Genomic DNA, 18335 nt, shown 5'->3' with positions numbered 1-18335 from the left:
TATGAAATGGGGAAAAAAGTGCTCAAAGAAGACTAATTAAAATTATTATGGTAATTTTTATGTGATTTTATTTTTTAAAATGTATTTTGTTTTAATTTCTTTTCATATTATATATGTATGGGACACCATTGTCATTTTTTTATAGGGCATATTATATTATACATGTTTATCAGTAAAAGAAATGTACTGTGTTCACTTAATTTCATAATCCATTAAAAGTTAAAAGGTTAAAAAAATATATGCAATACATACAAAATATACAACGAAAATGATAATAAAGTTAATTGATTATATGAAAAGTTAAGTTTATCTGATTTGCATATTAAGTAATCTAGGAGTAAAGTGATTATCTCAAAAGTTAAGGTTATCTTATTTGCATATTAAGTATTTTAGTAGAATCAGAGACTTTTATTACAGATAATATAAAGCTCTGCTTAATTTCCATACTAAATACAAGTGTAGTTGCTTATTTGGAACTTTGCATTTTAAAATAAGTTATAGAGATTTTAATTTGAAAGTGATAGAGTTTGACAGGCAATAGTTTATTTCCTGGTCAGATACATACAGTGTAGGTGTGTATGTTGAATGAATGAGTCATATTTATCCCGTGCTGGTAAAATTTATATATCCTAGTACTGCAAAGTTACCTCCCTTTTATAAAATTCACCATTTGCACTACACTATTTATCTTTTAGAGCTTTGAGCTTTTCAAAATATATGTAGCTATATGTAACTGTAGTTTTAGATTTTGATTTTTAATAGTTATTTCATAAAAACTATTATATTTTTTAATTTATTCATATACATGAATATCTCTAAATTAGCGTTGTCAAATGAATTAGAGTTAATATTCAATTTATAGTTATTCATTATTCTTACTGAATTTGGATTCAATGAATTTGATAATTTGAGATATAAATGTATATGCTTCACTACACAGTAATACATTCATCTTAAAATTATAATTCTTATTGACATTAACTGAATGACCAAAATTTCATGTCAACATTTTTAATGTCCTTCAGTAATATGTCAAAATGATATGCTTTGTACCTTTATTAAAATTAGAGACTAAATTTTCTTTCCTATTCTCAGTTACTTAATTGTCATTAAAGTGAGTCATGACATATGCTTTGGGTGGGGGAATAATAATTCCACAGATTTGCTTGTTTGAGCGTTTATGTGTGTAAAAAGATATAGATTGCATCATGTATACATGTCAACTTATATAAGAGAAATTGAATGTTGATCCCTGTGAATTACATTATTTTAAAAATCTACTTCATTTTATTTTGTCAATTTATGTTGAGAATTTTTAAACTTAGACAACAAATCAATGCAATGATTTTATAAACTTACATATATATATTATTATGATTTAATGCGAATAAACTTCAATGAAAAATCTCATGTGTTTATTTATTTCTATTTACCTGATAGAGCATCTTACTTTTCTTATCAGGAATTTAATTACTATCCATGATACTGTATAGTGGAATTTTTGATTTGGAATAATCCATTATTAGTGTAGGGGTTTTCATATCAAAATACAAATGTGCTCAGTAGTATAGATGCACGGTTCACATTTCCAACAGCCCTTTGGCTCGATAATGGCACGGCAGTTGCATGTCTAGTGCTCCATTTCCGTGAAGCATTACAAGGAACCAGAAACGTGAAAATCGTGCAGTTTTTATAAAAGGGACTACACAGAATTTCTTCAGTTTTCGCACGATACATGTAATAAACATTGAAAATTTGTCATACTAAAAATAGCACGAACTGCGCACGTGAAAGTCATGCAGTTTTCATGACGGGACTGCACAGAATTTGTTCAGATTTCGTACGATGCATTTTATCACCATTGGTCGTACAAAAATGTTTCGTTTATTATCAAATCTATGAATACGCACATAAAGTCAAATATGTATTCGAATAGAAACATCTTCTTCATGTTAAACGCTCGCAACACGCGTTTTATATTTGGCATTTTCTCATTGGCAAGATGTACGCTACCGATCTGACTTGTTTAAAATGCTACTTTTATAATATATGTCCCAAAAACGAAAGTCTGCTAACATTTTTTTTGCATTTCCACCACTGACACTATACAAATGTTACAATGTATGCCGACTCTAGATCGCTCTGTTTGAAACGCATTTGTAATTTCTATGACTTGAAACGGTATGTGACGAACGCAGAACTTTGACTCGTACAAACACAGGTACTGTTTGGTATATAAACAATTAAGCTGGGTAACATGCGCAAGCAAAGATTCACGGCAATTGGCGTCAATGATTGAATATAAAGAAATGAAGCTCTACCTATACCTCAATATACAAGTTAAAATGTCGGGGAATATATTTATAAATGGATGCACGTGAATCTACCGCGTGTCTAATGCTGTTTTTATTTATTTTTGAACTTTCACCCTTCTACGTAAAGTTTGATGATATAGAACATTCAGTAGCTCGTTGGTTAATTTTGATATACAACTGCTCAATCTCCGTGCAGCAGAACTCGTGGAAGACGTGCAATTTCTATTTGTGGAATGTCAATACGAGGATGATAGTATTTTTGCAATACGAGTCATACAGTAAGTTCTTGAGTTCGGAAAAAGTAAATGATATTATGACATATAAAATTGTTCTGGTGCTCAATGGTTCCAGATCACGATTGAAACGCATGCATGCACTCACTTGCAAAAGTGTTCATGTATATTTTGCATGCAAATCTCTTTTAATAAGAGAATTATAAACTCTTCAAATATTGCATTATTATTTTTTTTAATAGATCTATTGCTTCTTGTTCAAACCTCTGAAAGGGTTCTGGACGTATTCATATTTTTTTCTAGATCTTCTGAACCATTACATGTAGAGTAAGCTAACCTAACGCAATATAAATTAAGAACAAGAATCCTTTACAAAAGACAGTACTATTAGATCTACAGTTTCAATTTTTATCAACTCTTAATCGATATAATTTTCCTTCAATTTTATGATAAATATGCGTTCACATTTCATGAAAAATTCAAAAATAAAAACAAAACATCAGGCTTATTCGGCTGTTAAATAAAAGTTCGCTTCAGGAATATTTGAATAGTCAATATTAAAACTTTAAAATATCCCGTACAGTAATGAATGTCCGTAAAGTTTACGGGGACGGCGGAAATTCATAATGAGGTATGATGTCATTACCCACAATGCTTTTTTGCTAATGGAGGACAGGAGGCAGAATATTTGATGATGTTTTCCGATACTTCAAGATTTTGACAGCTATAAGCATTTTTAGATTAGATTTTTAATTAAAAATACCCTCCATTGTTGTCACGGCAAAGTTTAAGCTCTAAATAATTTACAAAGGACTTGAATATATTCATAGATTTTTCAAAATCGCTGGAAATTTTGTTCACAAAACTCAAAAATGTCGTGTTGACGTGAAAAATTATAGGCAGGAATTAAATGTTTTCTCTCTAATGCGAGAGATTTTTCCTTTTTTTTTGATAAGTTAGGAGATTATAGCAATGTCTGAACCAACTAATCCCGCAGACGAGACCATTAAGGTCGTTTGTCGTGTGCGTCCTCTGAACAGCTCAGAAGAGAAGGCCGGGAGCAAATTTGTGTTGAAGTTTCCTTCAGATGAAACTATATCATGTGGTGTAAGTATAATACAGCATGATGTATCTGCATATATTACAGCCATGCACAGAAACCTAGCATTGATTGCTTTTTTATTTTAATTTTTTTATTTGACCTCCAACTTGAATAATATGAAATTAGGCAAAGCCTATGAACGGGGAAGTCGGTAAAAAATCCTTTCATTTTTCCGTTTTAAAGGTGTCATTCGGTATTATATGTACCCACTTCCGTTTTCACTCGGAACACTCGACGATTATTATTAATCCGAAAAGTTGAGATATGTTACGTTATCGGAATACACCGCCTTTTATCATTGAGTTACATTGTAAATGGCGGCGCCTATCTAGGTATTGATAGGTATAGAACTCTATATATTTTTTAATTGTTTTTTATTTGATTTTTTTTTAAATATACACGTGTAGTCTATAGCCGGGCAAGCCAAAGCCCGGGCCCGCTTTGCGGGCCCGGACTTTGACTTCCCCGTATTATTTGATTATCCTCAGACTCAGAGATGAAGAGTTGTCTAGAAGGTAATCGTCTAGAACATGCACAATAGACCTCATAATTTATACTTGTACTGTTGGAGGAATAAAATGGCGAATTAATTTTTATGGTTTTCAAAGCATGATTATAGTATCAGAGCTGATTTTTAAATGAAGTCTTTTTACATGAATTTATATTATAATCTTATCTAAAATTGTTGCATCTTGTTTTTAAATATTTATGTACTGTGTTTATATTTTTTGCATTATTATCATCATCTTTAGTAATTGCCTCAATCTTCATAGAGCATAATCACGATGAAATTAATTCTATAATGATATTTTCAATAAAGAACTTAAATGTCTTTCAACATAAATAAATGAAGTGGTTATGCATATTTTATTGTTGATGTTGACGTTGCTGATGTCTTACAGTGTTATTGTTCTGAAGTAAAGCAGAATGTTCTGCAGTAATGTAAAAAAAATTAGGAAGTGGCTAGCCATATGGGCCCGTACTGTAGTCTGCTAGCCAAAGGTTCTAGCCGTACACAAGTCGCGCAACTTGATAGTGATTTGTCACCTCATCCTTCACACTCATTAAATATAGGTTTGACTTTGACTGAAACCAGCAAAGCCGTGTGTTATTTTCTGTTTATTTTAGGTAATTTACATCTAGGGTATTATGCCTGCCAATTCTTTACTGATAGGGGTTAGTGGGTTAGGCTGTAAGTTAGCCTTGTTAATTAGGAATAATTTTATAAAAATAAATCACCATTAGAAATTAAGTTGGGACACCATTAACCCTTCTCTGTCAGAGGGTTGGGGAAGGGGAAACAAATGACCACTGGCGTATAATTCATTGGTTATGAAAAGAAATTCTCATGTAAATATATCACTGCAATCAGATGAACTTATTTTAAATATTTTTATCATATTTTGAATATACTGAATGTATCTGAAACACTTTACACAAGTTTTAGTTTATAATTCCTTAACTTCAGTTAAATGATATTGAAATTTATGAATGCAGTGGTGATGTTGATTTTCTTTGCACATGGAAAATGTGATTTTTCAAAAAAATTATATGTATTTTGGAAATTTCATATTGAAACATTTCCTCAATCATTTGTGTGTACTTTCTTATTTATGTGCACATGAAAAATGAGTTTTTGTAACTTTAAGAATATATGTATACATGCATTTGAAATTTTAAATCGAAATATTTCCTCATTCATTTAAATTAACAAGTGTGTACTTTCTTCTCTTTATCCTGGTAGATTTTCAAACATTTTAGAGAACACAAGTCTTTAGTTTTACTTTTTATTGCAAAATTATACTTTCAATGCCTCTTTCAGTAGCACAAAGCCCCTAAGGGAAAAATATTTGCTATGCTAATTAATTAATCAGCTTTTTGTTGTCTAAGGTTTGTTTTTGTGTGTTTTTATGTAACATATATACAAGATCTTATGTTAGTTTTCATATCAAGTATACTTATATTACACGAGTCTGGTAAAGGTTATAAAGTAAGCTGATGCTGAACTTAATAACATTTCTTGAACCATTCCAATATAAGTTTATATGTGAAATGACAACAAATTTAAGATTCTTTAAATCACATGATATTATAAAGAAGAAAAAATATCACCCATTGAGAGGGCATTTTATTGTTAAAAATTTGAAGTACATAAAGAAATGCCACATGTGTAATGCTTAAAATTATTACATTGAAAACCAGTAGCATCATATTGTATAAATGGCAGGGTGTCTGTGGCCAAGTGGGTAAGTTTGACTTCAAACCACTTGCCCCTCACTGCTGTTGGTTCGAATTCCTACAGAGACTTCAGATTCTTTCGTGTGAAGAAGCTATCCAGTTAGCTTACAGAATATTGGTAGTTCTACTCAGGTGCCCTTTCTTGCCTGAAGTAATGCACAGAAGGGCACCTGAGGTCTGCCTCCACCAGTAAAGCTGGAATGTCGCCATATGGCCTATACTATGTTGGTGTGATGTAAAAAAACAAATATGTAAAAAAAAATCATGAAAATGTCCAAATGACATTTTAAATGGAATATAAATGGGTGATATTAAATAAAGAAATGCACTGTTACAATGCCTATTTTACCCGAGAACAAGTGACAACATGTGATATACACTGTAAAACTACTGCTCTAACACATAGCTTCATTATTTGCATACACTTGTGTAGATGTGTTTTTTCTACTTTTGCTTTGATGTTTTCAGGGTCTTGGATCAGAAGGACGTGGGCCAGTGAGTTCTAGTCTTATATCAAATTAACATAATTATATATGGGGAGGAAAAAAACAATGCAAGCTTGCTGCGTTTGCTAGACAAAGTTTTTTTTCAGTGAAAACATAATTTTTTGTTTCAGTTCGTACGAACTTGATAAAACCTTACTTAGAGTACAGTTTCTAAAGGCTGTTAACTTTTTCGTATATAACGCTGTTAATGAAGATTAAATCATCAACTTTTACACGACTGTACACTATACAAAAAATTATAAATATTGTAGATTCATACGAAGTGTGGCTCGAGAATTCATGAGTCACTAAATCTAACACAAGTTTACAAATTTACTTTGAATTTTTAACTTTTTTGAGTAGTTGCATGAACTAAACTGATATGGCATTGATTCTTACTGACTCTGTAGTTTTATTTTCATGAATAGTAGAATTTAAAGATCTAGTTGGATCATTTATGCTATTTTCAAATTTTTGGCTAGCAGCTTTGCATTGTACATAGGGGTTGAATTTTTGGTGTTAGTTTTCATAGCTTTATTATTATACAAAGTTGTATTCAGTGTATTCTTTTCTGTTATGTATAGTTTTTTAGCTTGAATTCTTGTTTTATCTTTTATTTTAACAGGCACACCTCAGTTTTGATAGATCCCTTTGAGTTTGAAGCTATATTTTCAGTTCATGCAGTTATGTATATTTGCTTAAATTTAAGCTTATGATAAAATTAGAATCTAAATCATGACATGGTTTAATTTCTGCTTATTCTAGCACAATTATTTTACATAAATCATTATTGTTTTCTTGTTCTTTTAATAAAAAAGAAAAGAAAGAGGGTTTTACTAGATTTAGTCTGCCTTGTGATATCAATGTGAGTTACACAGTTTAGTCTCTCATAATATTTATATAAGAACATTGAGGGGGAAAAAGACAATTTTGCTGTAATTGGGACAGGTCTATGTACAAATTGGGAATGGTCCAGTTAAGATTGGGAAAGGTCTGTTTACCTGACCTGTGAAAGAAAGGATAAAATAACTCTGATTCGAGTATTTTATTGGTTCTTGTACAAAAAAAGTTTTATGCAAGTCTTGAAATGCATCTTTAAGTGGGTTTGGTCTCCGATATTGAAGTGATCACTTGTGGAACTCTTCAGTTTTAGTAAATTTTTAGCTCGACATTTTTTGAAGAAAAAGGGAACTATTATTCTGACTCAGATGCTGCCACATGTTTTTGCTTGCAAGTTGATATTTCCTAAATTAGTGAATATGACATTAATGCCCTGTTAAGACATTGGGGATATAACATTGTTTGTGTCTTTATTAATTCTTATAGGGATCTGTCACACCTGAGCTAACAAAGTATTTAGTCAGCACATATATTACATGTATAAATTAAATAAATGTATGAGAACTTGTAGATCTGTCTAATTATAATGCAGGGTTACTTCATTCACAAATATGTCTAATAGCATTCACAAATATGTTTACTAGCTGCATGTTTAACTTTAAAAGTCACTTTGCATGATCTAAGCTAAAATTTCAAAAAAATGCCCTAGCTAGCAACAGTTAACAGTCTTTTCTTTTTTTGACCTGCAGTTTTGGATAAGCACCTTTTGGTCAAAGTTTTTGATATTGGTATCTGATTTAGCTTAAATCTGTAAAAATACCCTAGCTAGCAAAAAGTAGCATAGATTTATATTTTTTGACCTGCTGGTTTGGGGGTAAAATTTTGATATTGGTATCTGATGGGGAAAATAATACAGTACAAGAATGAATAGTTACTATTAGTATGATTCATAGAATACAATACATGATATAAGTACATGAAATAAAAGGATGGTAAGGTGACCAAAATAAGTTGCCTAAAAGCAAACAGTCATTATGTAAGCTAGTCATTTATGGATAGGTAATTTTGAATTGCATTTCCTCTGTCAGTCTGTATGCAATGCCAAAATGTTCAATATAAATAATGACTAGTTTGTTTCTTATTTAGTTTAAGTATCAATGCATAGGTACATCATCATTTTTTCAGGCTTTTGCTGGAGTTCATGGTTTTTGTACTCCTGAAAACTGTTTTGTTTTTTTTTTGGTATAAAACTAATTCAAATGATACTAAGTGCAGAGTTTCAGGTTTTCTGATATTTATTAATGACAAGCACCCATGATAATGTAATGTTCCCTGGCAAATACAATGTAGATACATGTATCATAATGATTTATTGAATGCTTTTCGGTGGCTTATAGAAATATTCAATTTGATAATTTCACTGTTTTGATTATTTGAGCCCGTTACGTTGTTTCAGTGAAATACAAGCGTTCACAGTACTGGAAACCAACTTAATGACGTGACATCGTAAATGACATCACGTTGTATTATTATTTGGCGCCCTTTTCAACTAGTACTAGGTTAAAATGTCTTTTTAAACATTTCTTTGCATATAATAAAAAGAAAATTTGTTTAGTTTAATCTAATGTTATTTGTTCACCTTGTGAACACCAAAAGTTCATATTTCACTCGTGGCTGTGCCACTCGTGAAATATACCTTTTGGTGCTCACTCAGTGAATATATTTCGATCTTACACTGAACTTAACAAATATCCTCTATATATTCTTGTCAGTTTTGGAAATCAACAATTTCTTTGCTAGAACTAGTAGTTCAACTACTGTGTAAGATTTCTGTTCTTGAATTGTATTTAGATAATTATATTCAGTAAAGAAACTATCAAAAGAATATTAATTTTGTCATTCTGTGTAGAAAGACATTTCTAGCAGGTTTTTGTCTCAATAGGGCAGTGGCCAGAACTGTTCAAAATAGAGCCGTCTGTTTGGTCAGATCAGATAATTGTTATCTGTAGTCTAAGATTGATTCCTTTTATTGGCACAGTGTTCTGTAGCACTGCAATTGTTTATTATAATCATTACAATACATCTAGCAGACAGTGTTTGAAAAAGTAGACTCCTAAAACGATGTTTGGGTTTACCGTTTAGCTTTAGTATAATCAACGTCTGGAATATTTTCAAATCTATGTGATTAGCAAATGCTACAATTCAGCAATATTTTAATATTTTTACCTTAGAAATTGATGAGGGACAGCTACTTATTACTTTCAATGTAGGGATGTCCCTCTTTTTCAAGGCAGCATTGTTTAATGATTCCTTAATGATTTGTCGGAAATAAATTTAGGTTAATATTTCTAATCAAACCACAGTTCAACTTCTTATTTTCAATTTTTCTTTGCATCTCTTATTTTCAATTTTTCTTGCCATACAAAACATTTATCGCCATTTCCATAAAATGTCTTAAGGTATTTTGCCAGTGATATAAATTTACTCATGATATTGATCTGTTAATCTGTCTGCTGTTGCTAAGGTATATAAAAGACCAAGTTGCATATTTGATCTTCTATTGCGTAATACGGTGATATCTGGACGCAAGGTGATCAATGATTTATTCTGCAAGAAATGTAATTAAAGACAGGCTGATATTATATGTTTGACATTAATCATCCAGTTCTGTAAATGTTGTTTCCTTGTTTTGTTAGGAAATTGGATTTTTGCGATCAAATGATGTTAGATTTGATTTTGTCAATATAATAAATGTCACTGTTTTCTTATGGCTGTAGCCTGTGGGTTTGAATCCCTGGTTCCCATCTGTGTCTTTGGATTCAATCCATTCCCAGAATCTGTGAGGAAATTATCCAGCTAGCTTATAAATGGAAGGTCAGCAGATCTTTCCTTGGTTGCCTTCTTGTACCTTCTGTAATAATGCACAATAAGTCACCTGAGGTGTTGTTGTGACTTAAAAAACCCATAAAATACAGTTAACAACTGTTTACAAAATAGAGTTTTGATCATTGTGAAATCTTAAATTTTCCTACTAAGTTCTTGTATGATTGTATGACAGCACATGTTTACTGATTGACTATTCATTTATGGATCATTCTTTGCACGATATAGCCTGGAAAATGGCCCCTGATGTAGAAGGAAATAAAACAACGCCCTGACTGATAATACTGGTCCTTAAATCGTGTAAATCTTAAATGGGTTAAAAATAAGGCAACTGACACTTATTCAAATGAGGTAAATTGCAAATACAGAAGGAAAAAAGAATAAAATGTGCAAACTTATGGAAATGTAAAAAAATAATAGATTTTTATTGACTATTGTTCTAAAGAGAAATGTTTTTTATTGACTATTGTTTGGCTGTTAAATAGCTAAAACCCAGGATTAATCGTTTTCTATTTTCTGCGGAAAACATATAGGAGAACGCAGTTCAATATAAAGCTGCATACAACAATGTAGGCTTTATTGATCTGTCCAACATTAGTCAGACAAGTTTGCTATGGGAAATATTGGCCTTCGATTTCTCTCTTGGTGTTGAACTTTAATAGACTATCTCCCCACCACCATCACTAATCAATGAGAAGCATTTTACGTATTGCATACACCTATAAATAGACTGCATCTGCTATTTATTGTAGCGCATTAAGTTGTACTTTTAAAGGTTCGGTCAATTTTGTTTTTTTTGTTGATAATTGTTAGGAGGATGTTTGGTGTTGTTTGCCCTGTGGTTATTGTTTTAACATATGGTATTTTTTGATGCAGAACATTTTTTAAGACATCTAGATGTAAATTTTTCTATACAAAGCTTATATCATATGAATTATGGCTTGCAAACTTCCTGAATGTATTATTGATGAAGGCAAAAGTCATGCGTAGTGATATTTGGTTTATCTTGATGGAGCCTGCTTTTATGATATAAAAAAAGGTTAATGGCAGAGACACATGGTGCATTATTATAATATTATTGATTCAATTTTTTCAAGAAGGTAGATGGAATGTTAAGGTTTGGCTAAGCTATTTCTTAAGGCGAAAATTCGTTAATTCAAACATTAAGTCTTTTAAATAGAGATTGAGGCTGTAGATGGATTCCTAAGAGCAGATTTTATTTGTAGTTATCTCCCTTGTGTGTAATATAGTGTAGATGACCTCCCTTTGTTTCATTGATAGTTTGGTATTGGAAGTTTTCAAATTCATGTCCATAGGTTATAGTGCATGACATTGTTATCTTGTGTAGAGAATAGCTACAAATAACCATTGAGATATTATGAAAAAAAAGGGAGTGTGGATTTTTTCTAATGCTGCAGTACAAGTAAACTAGTAGTAAGCGCCATTTGCTGAATTCTGGATAACATCTGTTGGCATAGGAAACATAAATTGCAGATTATCTTATCTTTGTCTGCATATATGTTTTATTTCCTTTTAGAATACTATAAAACACATCAGGCCTTTCTTAAGAATTAAAAAAATCTGGCATAATGCACCTTTAAAACTACATACCTGTATATATTCTTGAATATTCATCATCTGTTTTGTACCCATATATATTTTCTATTTTAAACTTTAAAAGTGGTTGCATAAATTTATAATTATTCTTTTCTTTTATATTAGTGGAATTTTGACAAATGTGTCTAGTGGGGGATTTTAAAGTCACCTTAGTGCAGTTATGGGTTAAGTCTTTCTAAATTTAATCTTAGTTAACCTTGTTGCAGCATGCACTAAGGTGATGTTATGTGGTTTTAAAAAAAGGGGAAACCCCTAAAATTTAAAAACAAGTATGTCATATAGGATGAACTTTTTAGTCCCCTACCGGTTTAACCGGAGGGGACTTTAGGTTTACCCTCCGTCCGTCTGTCCGTCTGTCCGTCTGTCTGTCAGTCTGTCAGTCCGTCAGTCCGTCCGTCCACAAAACTGGATCCCGCGATAACGCAAAAAGTACTGAAAATATTTTTATGAAACTTGATATATGGATAGATGGCAGTATGGAGATTATGCACGTCTTTTTTTTTTCTTCCTATGTTGAAAATTCTGGTTGCTATGGCAACAAATAGGCTGAAATTATGGCAAATTTAACACATAAACTGGATCCAGTGATAACTCAAAAAGTACTGAAAATATTTTTATGAAACTTGAAATGTGGGTAGATGGCAGTCTGGAGATTATGCACATCTTTTTCTTTTCTTCCTATGTTGAAAATTCTGGTTGCTATGGCAACAAATAGCCTGAATTTCAAGATTTCTGATTTAAATTTTTCAGCTTTTTCACTATATGTTCTTTATTTCTTAAGGTGTTTACTTCAAACTTTAAATATAAGTTTCTGGTCATCAACCACATCATATGTGACAAGGTTTATAACTCTAGCACAAAAAATATCAGTATTACCTCCCTTGAACTTAGATTTTTATGGGAAAAAATGTTGTCTTTTTTAAATAACTTCTTTATTTCCTAATGTATCTACTTCAAACTTCATATATATGTTTCTTATTATCACTCAACATTTTTGAGAAGGTTAAATACTCTAGCAAGACTATTTCCAGAATTATGTCCCCCTTGAACTTAGATTTTTTTCGAGAAACTGGTATTTTCACTCCAACTTCTTCATTCCTTATAGGATTTACTTTAAAATCCCACATCGTAATAAGGTTGTATAAACATAATTTCCTTACTGAGCATGGAAACTTAACACATTACTGTGATATAGACAAACTTATTTATTATGTTTTGTGGTTGATATTTTCAAATACAGACTTCATCCTCAAATTCATTATAAATGGCAATACACAGGAGTGTATGACAATTAAAGAACTTTTTGAGGGACCGGTAGGGGACTACTGTATTGCCCGCAATACTATCAAATGCTTGTTTATCATGTTTTGCTAGTTATTAAGGTAAAATTAGTAAATCTGAAAAAAGATAAATAAAAGAATGATAAATCAGGTACAAAAATATATAGAATAGAATAATGAAAATCATTATTTCATTTTTTAAAACATATATACATAATCAATAAGTACACTGTAGTGCATCATATTATAATAACTATTTTAACAAAATTAAAAGTCAAATAAAATGTATGATAACATAAATTGTATCACAGCATGAAATAACCAAAATCTGTATATGAATGCATGGTAATATTTTAACTATTATACAATGTCATTTGAGCCGCGTCATGACAAAACCAACATAATGGGTTTGCGACCAGCATGGATTCAGACCAGCCTGCACAGTCTAATCAGGATCCATGCTGTTTGCTTACCAACTCTATTACAAGTTGAGAAACTGATAGCAAACAGCATGGATCCTGATCAGACTGCGCGAATGTGCAGGCTGGTCTGGATCCATGCTGGTCGCAAACGCACTATGTTGGTTTTGTCGTGACACGGCTCAATTATATTACTAATACTTATTGCAGCTCTTCTCAACAAAGAGGTGCAGTGTAAGTCAGTGCATGAGGTCATTAACAATTGTTATATATTTATATTAAAATTTGTTGACACTGGATGATATTTGCATAGAAGTAATTAAAACATTGTGTCACAGTGAATGTAAGTGGCGATAAAAGCAATTGAAAGCCTTGTTTGCGCTAAAAAATATAGCGACAGCTAGGTGAGGGTGAGTTAAGTCTGAAATCTGCATTGAATTTTAAATATGATAAACATTGTGAAGGTTAGTGGCAATAATAGCAATTGCAAAGCCTTTGCTGTGCCAAAAATACAGGGACAGCTTGGTGAGTTTAGTCTGAAATCTGTGCAGTCAGGGTTTTCATTTTTATCCCTGGCATAGATGCGTCAAAGAAAACAACCAGTTTTGCAAAGAGTCATGGGAGATATATTAATATACAGGCTGAATATACAACCAATTTTAACAGCATTTTAACCGATGACATGGATGGCCAATCTGTTAATAATAAAATATAATAATAAATTAATCCTAGGATATTTATATGGAAATCCTATAAATTGACAGTCCGGTTGATGTGCGTATTCTTAAAAAGTTACCTCAAAATATTTTGGCTCATCTGGAAATAAACAGCTTTAAAAGTGGGAACATATAAAATTATGACACCAAATTTTAGGGGGTGAAAGTTAAACATTGTGTAAAACGTATATTCAAAATTGACATGCAAATATTATCTAGTTTATGCTTTGTTTATTTCAGTTTTTTGTTCAAAGTTGTTTTGCTTCTATTTTCAATTTTGAATGTTTTTCTTTTTAATGGTTTAAACCTTTCAAATACATTCATTTATCATTATGCTTTACTGATTGATTATTCTTGTATAAGACTTAGTTAAATTTTGATCAGAATTTTCCCATCCATTATCATAATGATTTCTCACTAATTTATTCATTGATTCACTCACTCATTCAGCGATCACAGTTTTCAGTTGTGACCTTTTGTTTGACCTTTTATTCCTTTACATTTAAGCTTTTACATACTTTTAAAATCAGATGTTTAGTTTTGCTTATTCACATTTGGATACAATGACTTAACAGCAGGAGATGCCCTTTTCTTGATAAAATGTGTAAAGTTTAATAACCGAATATTTTTTCCCAGTCACCTCCCTTTGTAACTCAATCTGATATTGATTCCTAGCCCATTATTATTAACCGTTACCTTGCTTGCGGCCATTGAATCTACATGTATCCATGTGACCAGTGCAGAACCAAGATCAATGTACCAGTGCAAAACCAAGATAAATTTGTTTACTAGTGGTGTCCGACATTGGTCGGCATTATTTGCCACTCCTTAGAAAATATTTTGAAATTTTCTTTAAAAAAAGATAAATGGTTTTGTCCATATTGAAAGATAAATGGTTTTTGTCCAGATTGAAAGATGGACAAGTCCATTTAAGATATAAAGGATGGTTTTGGCTAATCAATTTATTAAATTTAGACTATATTTCATATGAAATCAAATATCATAGTCTTACATCACATTTCTGTTTTTGGTCAAGGCCATATTTGTAGCTGGAACCTGGTCAAGGTTAGAATATCAAAAGCAATAGGTTTTTTTTTTATCTCCCAAGATTCATCCAAGACAGGAATAACAACGTTTTATGCTCTTCCAGATATACCAAGGTTTCAATATCAGACTTTATTGATTACTAGAGACAATGTAAACATAACTTGGGAAATGTTTTGGAAGATTTTTTGCCGCTTGCGTGAAACCAACCCTATGCTGTTAAATCTCCTGCTGTCAAGTGGCTACGATTGCGTCAATCGTATAATTTGATGCATGTTTTATATTACAGATGAATTATCACTTCCTGAGTTTTTTCATGTATGGTAATTATTAATTGTTCATCATTTCTCCATTTCAGCAAAAAGTGTTTGCGTTTGATCGAGTGCTGAAGCCCACTGTCACCCAGGAATATGTCTACACAGTTGCTGCCAAACCAATTGTTGCGGGTAAAATTTCCTTCCTGAAATACATATACATGTAATGTCAGATTCCTTATTAACATTGCCATAGCCTCAGATTTCTTACTAACATATCCTGAGATTCCTTATTAACATAGCAAAATAACCTCAGATTTCTTACTAACATAGCCTCAGATTTCTTACTAACATATCCTCAGATTTCTTACTAACATAGCCTCAGATTTCTTACTAACATAGCCTCAGATTTCTTACTAACATAGCCTCAGATTTCTTACTAACATAGCCATATTTGGGAATAAAAGTTTAAACCATGTTGTTATTTGCTTATTTTGCAATTCTTAATGTAGAAGTCTATTTTTCTGTCTGGCTGTCGGTCTGTCTTTGCTCAGACCAAGATGTTTTTGTTAGACTGTTATGCAGTTTTCAAATAGCCTCAAACCTATTGTGGGTTCATGTTTTGAGACAACTGGCTGGTATGACTAATAGTGAAGTTTTTAAAGCATGAAATAAAATAAAAATTGTAAGAAACAAGTTTCCAGAAAAGCCAATATGCAGATTTGTTAGGATGTTAGCTGTACATTGTTACAATTTCAGTACACTGTAGCTATTTCAAATTTACAGTGTTACTATTTCAGATGTACACTTTTACTTTTTCAAATGTACAGTGTTACTATTTCAGATGTACAATGTTAATTTTTCAGATGTACACTGTTACTAGCTTAGATTTACTTACACTGTTACATTTTCAAATGCTGCTGCACTTAAACTGTTACTGATTAAGGTGTACTTACTCTGTTACTATTTCAGATGTACTCAGTGGGTACAATGGTACAATTTTTGCATACGGTCAGACGTCCTCCGGAAAGACACATACTATGGAAGGAGTGCTTGGCAATCAAGACCTACAGGGTATTATTCCTAGAATTGTACAGGATATATTCAACTATATTTATGGCATGGACGAAAATTTGGAATTCCATATAAAGGTAAATTTAAAGGCACATTATGCCTCGGAAACAATTTTTTTCCATTCTTTAGAAAGTGCAAATGTGAGTTTTGTAATGTTGAAATGATAGTTTTAGATCATGGTAGATGCTTATCACATGAAAAATATAGTGCTGGATGTGAAATAATTTGTCATAAAAGATGCAAAACATAGAAAAAGTAGTATTTCGACTGCTATACAAAATACTAAATCAGTATAATTGTATGAATTACCAAAAGGCAACAGAAGCAAAAGATGGTTCAGGTAATTGGCCAATGAAGAACTTTTTGGAAACTTAACAGGACACCTAAAATAAAAAGCTTTTGATAATTAAAAATAAAAGCATTACTGAGGCATAATGAATTTTTTTAGCTGTTTTAAGTGCCTTTTGAATAGTTGTTCTTGTTCCGGGGTAGGTTGGTTTTTCTACTGTTTTGAGATACATTTTTACATGTTGAAACACTTTTTAACAGTATTGTTTACTTTCAAAGTTTAAAAATAGGACTGTTTTGTAAGGTTTATTGGCTGAAATCTGGTTAAGTATTGTAAGGCTGAAGATGATAAAAAAGTGAAGATAAGATAAAAGCTCATTTAATGCAATGATAATGAAAAAAAAAAACTTGTCATAATCATAATGTATATACAAATTTATATAAGATATTTCTTCTGTAGAATAGTTACCAAGACTATCCGGCTTACTTGTGGAACGTCTGTGGTTCTACTTGGGTACCTGCTTGTGTTTGAAATAATGCATGGAGTGGTCCTCCACCAGTAAAGCTGAAAAGTCACCATTTGATCACCTCTACTATTTTGGATGGACATAAAAGCCAACAAAAAAACCCAAAAAACAACAAAAAACAAAACAAACAAGTAAAGAATGATATCAAGAGATAACTATGTTAAAACATTGAATTCTATTTCAGGTTTCTTACTTTGAGATCTACATGGACAAAATCAGAGATTTACTTGATGGTGAGTGCATGTTTTTTTTTCCCCTGTGCTAAGTCAGATTGATTAATAAGATTCTTATTTAATTAAAATTTGTACTATTAATCAGTATTAAATTTACTATTTAAATTTAATTCTTCATTTAAGTCATCATTCATGCTCCTGTTTTCATTGTCAAGTTGAGCTAATTGACTACATGTATACTGTATATATTTCGAAAGGTTCAGCTGATATTATAGTGATTGACCAAACAGTTAATAGGAAAATGTTTAGAATAAAAGATAATAAATCTGTCCCTGAAAATATAAAAAGACTGCCCCAAACTCTTTTTGGAAATGGATGTTACGTTATGTTTCTGATGGATAATTAAAGTTATATACAGAAATTTTCTTGGGCCACTTGATTATTTATTCCGTTTATGTAAAGGTAAATTATAAAATTAAAATGTATTATGGCTAATGTAAACTTATGTTGACATTAAATTTTCCCATTTGAAAATTTTCTTGGTTTTGGGCAAAATTACTTTTTGGAAGGGGAAAAAATGAAATTTAAATATCTATAGAAAAATGTTTTAGAAAAAAATTAACCCTTTTTTAAAATTTTCAAAAAACCAAACCCCAACTAATCTGCTAAAAAAGGGCCTTTGTTTGGTTTTTGATCATTTTTAAATATTTCACTTTTTTTCCATTAAAACCCATTCCCAAATACTGAAGTTGAAGTAATTTCCCAAATTTTTGGATTTGGTGCTTTTTTTTGTTTATACAAGTTTTTTAATTCGAAACAAAAAAAACAAAGAATAGATTAATATAGA

The 18335-nt window shown here is 31.3% G+C and overlaps 1 protein-coding gene across 1 annotated transcript in view; it reads left to right on the top strand.

The window, feature by feature from the left end:
• Window positions 1–3193: 3193 nt before the first annotated feature.
• Window positions 3194–18335, top strand: part of LOC132712921 (kinesin heavy chain-like) — a 32316-nt gene continuing 17174 nt past the window's right edge. The window contains exons 1-7 of the mRNA XM_060695356.1: window positions 3194–3655; window positions 6357–6383; window positions 13623–13646; window positions 15531–15618; window positions 16399–16577; window positions 17500–17548; window positions 17746–17777. Coding sequence (XP_060551339.1) covers window positions 3521–3655; window positions 6357–6383; window positions 13623–13646; window positions 15531–15618; window positions 16399–16577; window positions 17500–17548; window positions 17746–17777 — 534 coding nt within the window. The 5' untranslated portion in view covers window positions 3194–3520. The remainder of the gene's footprint in view (window positions 3656–6356; window positions 6384–13622; window positions 13647–15530; window positions 15619–16398; window positions 16578–17499; window positions 17549–17745; window positions 17778–18335) is intronic.

Source organism: Ruditapes philippinarum, unplaced genomic scaffold (genome assembly GCF_026571515.1).
Source record: "Ruditapes philippinarum isolate M1 unplaced genomic scaffold, ASM2657151v2 ctg313_1_1_1_1, whole genome shotgun sequence".
In the NCBI taxonomy this organism is placed as follows: domain Eukaryota; kingdom Metazoa; phylum Mollusca; class Bivalvia; order Venerida; family Veneridae; genus Ruditapes; species Ruditapes philippinarum.
Note: the sequence above shows the minus strand (reverse complement) of the source record. Positions and strands in the feature narration are given on the sequence as shown.